The sequence below is a fragment of the Clupea harengus genome, chromosome 8, assembly GCF_900700415.2.
Source record: "Clupea harengus chromosome 8, Ch_v2.0.2, whole genome shotgun sequence".
Lineage (NCBI taxonomy): Eukaryota > Metazoa > Chordata > Actinopteri > Clupeiformes > Clupeidae > Clupea > Clupea harengus.
Genome location: NC_045159.1, coordinates 1,651,989 through 1,661,590, shown reverse-complemented (window position 1 = coordinate 1,661,590; position 9,602 = coordinate 1,651,989). Strand labels below are relative to the sequence as shown.

General features: G+C 42.7%; 1 protein-coding gene across 4 annotated transcripts in view; it reads left to right on the top strand.

Moving 5' to 3' along the window:
• Positions 1 to 9,145, top strand: part of arhgef9a (Cdc42 guanine nucleotide exchange factor (GEF) 9a) — a 20,400-nt gene extending 11,255 nt beyond the window's left edge. For all 4 annotated transcript variants that reach the window (XM_031571435.1, XM_031571434.1, XM_031571432.1 and 1 more), the window contains 8 exons: positions 893 to 1,105; positions 2,823 to 3,002; positions 3,492 to 3,724; positions 3,974 to 4,103; positions 5,098 to 5,229; positions 5,763 to 6,006; positions 6,302 to 6,370; positions 6,788 to 9,145. In XM_031571435.1, coding sequence (XP_031427295.1) covers positions 893 to 1,105; positions 2,823 to 3,002; positions 3,492 to 3,724; positions 3,974 to 4,103; positions 5,098 to 5,229; positions 5,763 to 6,006; positions 6,302 to 6,370; positions 6,788 to 6,957 — 1,371 coding nt within the window. In that variant the 3' untranslated portion in view covers positions 6,958 to 9,145. The remainder of the gene's footprint in view (positions 1 to 892; positions 1,106 to 2,822; positions 3,003 to 3,491; positions 3,725 to 3,973; positions 4,104 to 5,097; positions 5,230 to 5,762; positions 6,007 to 6,301; positions 6,371 to 6,787) is intronic.
• The last annotated feature ends 457 nt before the right edge of the window (positions 9,146 to 9,602 follow it).

Sequence of the window (9,602 nt, the reverse complement as noted above, 5' to 3'; positions counted from 1 at the left end):
TCAGCTTGAGCTAATGCTGTAGGGCTGATATCGGTAGATGTGTTCTGATTTCATGCTTGATCCTGTGGCTGGTGTTTTGACTCTGAGCTGCCTGCATTGTTTTTCTGCCTCAGAACCCCTCTGCTTCATCAACACAACACATAACACAGCAGCTGCTCCACCACACACACTCACAGCACTCACACGGCTAAAGGCTAATAGCTATCCCCACTCAGAAACACAGCGCAGAAAACTCACTGCTTTTGTTTCAGAGCAGAGTTTACTCAGAGGGAGTTTTAGGGTAACGGAACTTTAGGGGGAGGAAGTACTTGGAGCACTCCAAAAATGTTGCCTTGTTAGTCTTTCAGACAATCTATAAATCCTTACAAAAAAGCCACACAGCAGATAGAACAGGAGAAAGCAAAGAAGAAAACTCCTCTACAGTTTTGAATGCACTGAGTATGTAGTTGAATTTTTGAAAGTAGTTAGAATGTCAATGGAGTCTCAAGTTTCTGTAGATGCAGTAAGTTATAAATAACATATCCTTGTGAATTATTATACAAGTCATACGATGACTTCATGGTTTTCTCTTAAGAGAAACAAAAAAGATTTGTCACCGGTGCCTCGGCAGAGGACCTGTTAAAAGTTGTAGATTTCTTTCCAGGTGAAAACTGAAAGCTTCTGGGCCAGTGTGGTTCTTTAAGTAAACCATCAGATAGTGCTGCATCATAGAGTTCAGAGCGAGGCTTCTTCACACGCACACAAACTGAAGAGGCTTTTTTTTCGTGGAATAAGCACATTACATGAGGGGGGGGGGGGGGGGGGGGGGGAGATTGTGTTAGTTACGGTGCCTGGATGCTCCATCTGTTTGCTGGCAGTCTCTGGTCTCTAACCCGTCCTCACCTGTGCACAGCTGTGGGTGAACCAGGATGAGAGTGGCGCCCTGGAAGCGGTGGAGGGCCCCAGCGAGGTGCACAATGGCCACGGGGAGTCCAGCCCCAACCCCAGCGACTGCCTGTGCCTGGGCCAGCCCCTACAGAACCGGGACCAGATGAGAGCCAACGTCATCAACGAGATCATGAGCACAGAGCGACACTACATTAAACACCTGAAAGACATCTGCGAGGTAACACTTACACCTTTCATAGTCATACACTGTACACGTACCTAAAATATGTTTATCACATTATTGATTACAGTTATATATTTTATACACATTATAATGCACTGTATTGAAACGGTATTTTTAAATATGCGGAAAGGACCCTTGTCATTTTATATTCAGTTTAGTAAATATACTGCATACACATATATGAGATATATAATTCAATTGTCTGAATATGGGTATGGTCTAACCATATTGATGTCCCCAATCCATAACAGGACATTCACCTCACAGCAACAGCCTCAGCTGTGAGACACAAGATTTCTCTGTGATATAATACAAGCACTCAGCGAGTGGAGCGAGTGCAAGTGGAGCGTGTTTAGAAACCCTCTCTGTCTGTATCCCTTTCCGCTTGGCCTGGCAGGGTCCAGTGGCTCATCCCTGAGAGTACAGTCGTGCCCCTCTGTCTGCAGGGGATACGTTCCAAGGCCTAATGCGGATAACCGAAACCCTGGATACTAGCCAACACCATATATAACTTGTTGTTTGTGTACATACATGCCTATGATAGTGTTTAATATATAAATTACACAGAATAAGACGTCAACAGAAATAACAAATAATAGAATAAAACAGTTATTAAGATTGTTTTTGTCCCTAGTAAAAAAATGTGACCCAAAAATATTGGAAAATAGGACCCAGGAGTTCTACTTTAAGCGCGACGATGGTGAAAGGCCACTCAGAGTAGCGCGGAATTTAAAACTTTACGGAAAACCGCAGATAACTGTAACCGTGGTTACCTTATCAGCAGACATGGAGATTCCACTGTACACGAAAAAGCTTTTAGAAAACCTGCATTAAGCACAGCACTGCAGGATGACTACCCCTGCACAACACACACACACGCACGCACGCACGCACGCACGCACGCACGCACACACACACACACACACACACACACACACACATGCATACACACAGTCCACACTTATATTATGCAACCGGGCTGAAGTGAAGAGTGACACATATTCATACAAAACTGTGTAACAGGCATACGACTCACCAGGGTCTGTAAGGAGCAATTAGTGAAGCTCGGCAGCTCTCCTCCAGTAGCCAGACTGCCCTCACCTTTTCTCTCAGTGAATCTCTCGTGTCCCCTGTGAATGGATGAGATTTTTATTGTAGTGATGAGTAAGCTGAGAAAGAGAGGGAGAGAGAAAGTCAAGAGAGAAGGATTACCTAACTGATATTCTCCTGTTTAGTGCAGGCAGTTCTACTGCATTTCTGCTCTGGGTAGAGATAGCAAAACAAGTCAGTGGCAGTAGCACTGTGGCATGTTTTTTTTTTTTTTTTTTAAATGAATCATTATTCATTATGGTACAATAATGTTTCATTTAAAAGTACACATACAGTTCACTGAAATTGATGAAGACCTCACTGACAAAGCCGAATTCCATGAGTTACATAGGTGACGCCTGAGCAGTTATGAGTCATGCAGTCGCACAGTTTATCCTTTTTACAGTGTAACACGTTGCACAGACTTTGACAACTAATAGCGTTTTTAAGATTGCAGGCGCTTCACATATGTGGTTCTCTCATGTCAGGAAAAGAGGCCTCTTTCTTCTAAAAGGGTTTTTTGTGTGTATAATGGAGGTAGGGGTTTTTCAAACCCACCTTGTAAAAACATCTCTTTAGAATCAAGTGGTAAACTACATAAATGTGCCTCTCTCCTGTGCAGGGTTACCTGAGACACTGCAAAAAGCGAAGGGACATGTTTAATGAGGACCAGCTTAAAGTGATTTTCGGGAACGTCGAAGACATCTACAGATTCCAGATTGGCTTTGTGAGGGACTTGGAGAAGCAGTTCAACACAGAAGAGCCACATCTCAGCGAAATTGGACCATGCTTTCTAGAACACGTGAGTCACTTTACATGTAAATGATGTTAATGATAGACACATAGCCAGACATAGATAATAATCATGCAGAAGAAATGGCTGCTGTACTTGTAAGCAATTGAAAAAAAAAATGAATTTGGCTAATTGTATATCTTTGACTTACTGCTACATACAAAAAACATGAAAGCATCTCTATGACATGTTTTTATACCTTAAAATAACATCAGCAAAATAATTCTGTTGGGAAAATATCTTGTCGAAAAACGAGTCAGACTCACTTGTCATCCAGGCCAGTCACTCAGGTGGCTGGCCTTCACAATGCCATGTCTGCACTGTGTAACCCAGGGAACTTAGAGGACTTCTTTGTGACTCTTAGGCTATGCCCCATTTCCACCACAATTTTTTTTCTGTTACTGATTTGCTAAGACTAAAAGTGGCTACAATTTGCGAAAAAAATAAGTTGGGGGTTTTGTTTGTTTGGATGTTTTGTTTCTGTGTTCATGTACACAGCAAGATGGGTTTTGGATTTACTCGGAGTACTGCAACAACCACGTGGACGCCTCCATGGAGCTGGCCAGGCTAATGCGAGATGCACGTTTCCAGCACTTTTTCGACGCCTGCCGGATGGAGCAGCAGATGATGGACATTGCCATTGACGGCTTTCTGCTCACACCAGTACAGAAGATCTGTAAATACCCACTGCAGCTGTCCGAGCTGCTGAAGTACACTGTCCAGGATCACAGGTAGGGCCCACCAAACATCTAAGCTAAAGACTTGATTCATCTCTACACTGCTTATACTGCCTACTTCATGTTCTACTTCTGAGCATGGTGTTTACACACGTATATGTATTTTATTACATGTGAACTAATGATATGTTCTGTGAAAAAATGTACTCTCTTATAGCCTCATCCATATTATTTGCAATGGCCTGTTCTTATTGGGCACTCATGAAGCATCTTTCTCCATGTCTGCTTGTCTCACTGTCCTAGTGATTACCGGTATGTAGCAGCAGCACTTGCTGTGATGAGGAACGTTACTCAGCAGATCAATGAACGGAAACGTCGCCTGGAGAACATCGACAAAATTGCGCAATGGCAGGCATCAGTACTGGACTGGGAGGTAAGACCCAGCAACTATACTACATCCTTTTAAACTCAGGAGCTCAGCAGGCAAAGGTGGGGTCCGAGGGGTCCTCATCGGCCTCCAGTCTCTGTAATCTTCACAAACATGGTTAGACAACACCACTACAAGTTTGGCTGGGGAGGATTACAAGTGACAGTCGGCTTCCCCCCTCCAGGGTGAACCGTGGGTTAGCAAATGCACGTGGATCGCAGAACATCCAACCTGTACGCAGAACTAGAGCACTTTGGCACACAGGCCTGTCATATCGTGTCACTCTGGGACATTTTGTAATGGCGTGCACCTCTGGGGGGCCGAGTGCAGGGCTGGATGGAGTGGAGTGTGGTTCACGGGTCACAACGTTTCAGGGTCAGCATCCGCAGCACTCTGTGGCATCACTGTCAGGTGGCCTGTGAAGTGCGTCACTCTTCCCCAGTGAGTCCCGTTCACTGAGTCACGCGCACGGAAGGGAAACGCATCACAGCTGTCGTGAAGAGGGGAGGGACATGTTAGAGAGTCAAGCCATGCGTGTGTGTGTGTGTGTTTGTGTTTTGTGTGTGTGTGTGTGTGTGTGTGTGTGTGTGTGTATTTGTGTTTTGTGTGTGTGTGTGTTTGTGTTTTGTGTGTGTGTCTGTTTGTGTTTTGTGTGTGTGTGTGTGTGTGTGTGTGTGTGTGTTTTGTGTGTGTGTGTGTGTGTGTGTTTGTGTTTTGTGTGTGTGTGTGTGTGTTTGTGTTTCGTGTTTTGAGTGTGTGTGTGTGTGTGAGTGTGTTTGTGTTTTGTGTGTTCATGTTTTGTGTGTGTGTGTGTTTGTGTTTTGTGTGTGTTTGTTCATGTTATGTGTGTGTGTGTGTGTGTGTGTATGTACACGTTTGGATGCTATTCCCTGTATTTGATGTTGCTCTCCTGCTCTTGGTCTTCTCTACGTGTGCATGTCTATGTTTGGCTCTGTGTGCTCGTGTGTGTGTGTGTGCGTGTGTGTGTGTGTGTGTGCAGGGAGAGGATATTTTGGATCGCAGCTCGGAGCTGGTCTACACGGGGGAGTTGTCCTGGATCTACCAGCCGTATGGGAGGAGCCAGACCCGAGTCTTCTTCCTGTTTGACCATCACTTGGTCCTGTGCAAAAAGGTAGGAATGGAGAGAGGGGGGAGAGTGAGGAAAAATGGGGACAGGGGATTAGGAGGAAATGAGAAATGAAATCACGCCCAGAATATCTCTCCAAAATAGATTACTCTGAATTAGACCTGGGCTTACACATGCTCCGCTCTCTCAGCTGACCTGGATACTGTCCTGCACTTGATAGCCTGCATTAGCATTGCCATCAGAGTTGGAGTATATTTTCCACACCATTTTGTAATCCTTGTAATCCTTTTCATGTTTCCAATCAAAAGCAACCCAGCTCCTTCCTCTTACCTGAGATACATTTTACCCTTGATAGATAGATTTCTTGATAGATTTCTAGATTTCACCCAAGCTGTGTGTATGTGTAGAGACCGAAAACACACAAGGACCCAGAGGGCTACTGAAAGGTCAGAATGATGGCGATACCACCTCCCTACCTCCCTAACGTGGCCACACACACAAAACAGTCCAGGTGGCACCCGAGATCAACTTTGAGTGATATGCAACAACACACTTCCACTTCTCTCTTTCTCTCTCAGGATCTCATTCGCAGAGACGTCTTGTACTACAAGGGGCGCATAGATATGGACCACTACGAGGTGGTGGACGCCGCTGATGGGCGCGACGACGACTTTAATGTGAGTGTGAAGAACGCCTTCAAGCTGCGCCACAGGGAGTGTGAGGACATCCACCTCTTCATATCCAAAAAGCTGGAGGAGAAGATCCGCTGGCTGCGAGCCTTCCACGAGGAACGCAAAATGGTGCAGGAAGATGAAAAGATGGGTATGAGTCTAGAGTGAGACGCTGTGTCTCGTCACTGAAATCAGTCTTTCAAAACTCACACTGCCACATGACTGTATCTGTTTCAATAATCTAAAAATAGTTTTTATGGATGGCATACAAACTCATATATGTTTTGCATATCTATGGCTATATCTACATATTTATCTTTTTTCTCTCTTTTTCTGTCTCTAGAATTAGGTCATGTGTGTGTGTGCTTGAGTTATGAAGTGACATAGCTTTTTTATTTCACTGCAATTGGTATTTGTAAATGGATCAATGCCATGTCTCGTTTTAGGATTTGAGATTTCAGAATATCAGAAGCGACAGGCAGCTATGACGGTGCGGCGAGCGACGAAGCAGAAAGGTAGGACTTATCAAAGAGACAGCACAGCCTGAATTCAGTGGCGTTAGCTTTGGTCTTTAAAAGAAGTTTCAAGATGTGGAAAACAGTTCAGGCTTATCATGTAGCTTTGCTGCTATATCCAGTGGCCTTTTTTTTCTTGACTTGATTATCTAAGCCAAATCACTGCAAGATGTTTGATGTTTAAAGATGTTTCATTTTTGCTTTTTCCTTTTTTTCATGCTGTTTATATATGAGTATACTTTGTCTATTATTTTGTTCCTTTTTTATTTCGCCATTCAATCTTTTTTCATTTGACTCTGCTTATTGTACCCCCTCTCTCTTATGTCTTGCATGATGTTGTCCTGGTCTTTGATTGCTGCCTTGCCTGTGTTTCTGTGTGTCCTGACATGGTCGTCTGCCTCACTGCCTCTGGTGCAGGTCGCTCCGGGCCCCCGGCGTACCCTCCTCCTCTGGACCCCATGAACCTAGGTCCGTACTTGCTGCCAGACGGGATGTGCCAGGCCGACGGCTACGAGTACGGGGAACCCAAGAGGAGCACGTCCCCATTCTGGCAAAACCTCAGCCGACTAGCCCCCTTTAAGAAATAAACTCCCTCCCAAACAGGGATTAGAGGACAAAAAAAAAGGACAGCTGTTTTTTTTTTCTCCTTCTTCTCTGAAAAAAGCACTATTCTTCATCTAATTTATTCTTGACTTTTTGGAAAGAGAATACCAGGCTATGTTGTGAGGAAAGGACCCAAATGATGGCAGCTGTTTGGAAAGAGGAGGAGGGGTTCCGGTGGAATGCGTTAGTTGTACTCATTCCCACCGTATGCAGACTGCTCACTTTTATCAACACACCTGGCACCGCACAACACACTCAAACACCACAGTTGGAAACACACTTCAGGTGCTACACCACAAAAAACAAACACAAACAAAACAGGACAAGACAAGACCACACCAACGTGGCTAGGACTAGATGAGTATTTTCACATAATCTACAACCACACATTTATCAGACATTACCTATAGGACACATTCATTTGAGCATCTACACCATCACAATCACATCACCATGCCAACATCATATCAGTGGAAACAGTGGCAGCACCAACACAAAGCTGACACTATACTGATGCTATGATACTAACATGACTCGTACTTCATCATCAGGACAGCACAACAAAATTGTGAGCAACACTTCAACACTATCATAGCTAAAAGTACACTATCAGCACCAAGGCAAGGAAGACTAGCACCGCAGCAAGACCAGTGGCACAGAGTGGATACTGCAACTGGAACTGCTCCTACCTTGTGCAGGCTGCCTGCAAGAAACCAAAATCCTTTCATCTCAGAAGGATTTCAGAAAAAGGATGCATATTATTCTGTTTTCCTCACAAGAACAGTAGAAACAAAAATGGTTTTAACCTGAAGAAGCACTAACCATTAACCTGACAATTGTGCCAATCAATCTGGATGTGTCCTACAGTGCACTGTGACTTTATTGGGCATTTTACCCATCTCTGTCTCTCTATTGCTCTCTTTCTCTTCAACATTATGTCTGTAAAATGCTCTACAAATCCTGATCAATCAATCCCGCTATTATTTATTGTGGGTTATCTTTAATTAAAGTCTGCTGACTCTTCTGTTATCTCTGCATGAAATGTTCATTGCAGGTATTCTTTGTGCAATTATATTCTTACGGGTCAAAGACAAAAAAAGATCAGTACAAGTCACTGACAATGTATCACAGCTGAACAGAATGCTGTTGACAGGGTAGTCATATCATAAAAATAATAGGCTATTTATGTTTTGTTTTATGTATGTAATTTTGAAGCAGTTATCCAAGCTTACCATTGCTCTGAACATTACGTTATTATGGATTACTATGGTATTTACAGACCTTGAATAGACTGTTCTCTGTTATGCTATTTCTCTGACCACTTTGAGTTCTACCATCTACAACAAAACGGATCCCGCGGACATGGCGGAAAAAGAACTCGGGGTCATCATCACTGCCCCCCTAAATGCACCTGTATGTATTGTCTGCTGTTGTCATCACTATCACTACCAAGAAGGCAGCGAATTCTGGCTCCGATCTGGCTTGGTATGGATCTGGCTATTATGTTTGCTGTTGTTGACAGTGCGTGGTTTGTTGTGGACACATTGGGTTCTATAACTTGACAAACTCTTTGGGCCAGTAGGCTATACGATCCAAAACATGACAGCAGGACAAAGGCTGCTTCTTATTATTTGAAGTTTGCTCTTAATTCTACCATTTCAATATCATTAAGTATTACTTTTGCTCTCTTGGCAGCATTGCAGTTTTGCTAATAAAATCATGCTAATCTGAATTAGCACAACATGTCGTTGGGGATTCACACCTGATATACAAGCGAGATGTCACCTCCTCATATTGTAACTGATAACTTTTGAACGTTAGTATTTAGTTCAGTTAATAAAAAATACAACGTCTTTTGAAATTAGATTATTTCTTCTGTTATGGTGTAATTTTAATTTAGCTATTTTGACATTTATGTGATGGACTAAAGAAAGTGTGCACGAGTTTGATAAATCAGCTTTAAAAAAAACCCAGATAGCCTACACTTTGAAGAATATGATCATGCGTCAAGGAGACATTTAGAGGAAATGAAATGTGCAACGTGCCAAATGAAGTAAGCACTGTATTGTCATGTTTTAAAAAGAAATATCAGTTAAATGTTTTTTGACTTGGTGATTTGATTGACATCCGACGTTTCATTATTTCATAATAAATCTCGCTATGGACACCACAGATTTGGTTTGGCTCTATGGATGTTTTTGCTGTTGTCTTTCGATTGCATGACGAACTCTCGAGGGAATACATTAGGCGCACCTATTGTTTTAATAACATCTTAACCACTCTATCTATAGTTTTAATAACATCTTAACCACTCTATCTATAATTGTAATAACATCTTAACCACTCTATCTATAGTTTTAATAACATCTTAACCATTCTATCTACAATTGTAATAACATCTTAACCACTCTATCTACAATTGTAATAACATCTTAACCACTCTATCTACAATTGTAATAACATCTTAACCATTCTATCTATAGTTTTAATAACATCTTAACCACTATCTATAGTTTTAATAACATTCATTCATCCCACCTCAAACCCAGAGCTTCGCCTTAGAAGCCGGCTGGAAAAACAATCCATCACAAAAGTATATAGTTTCCACGACAAATAATATGATAGGCTA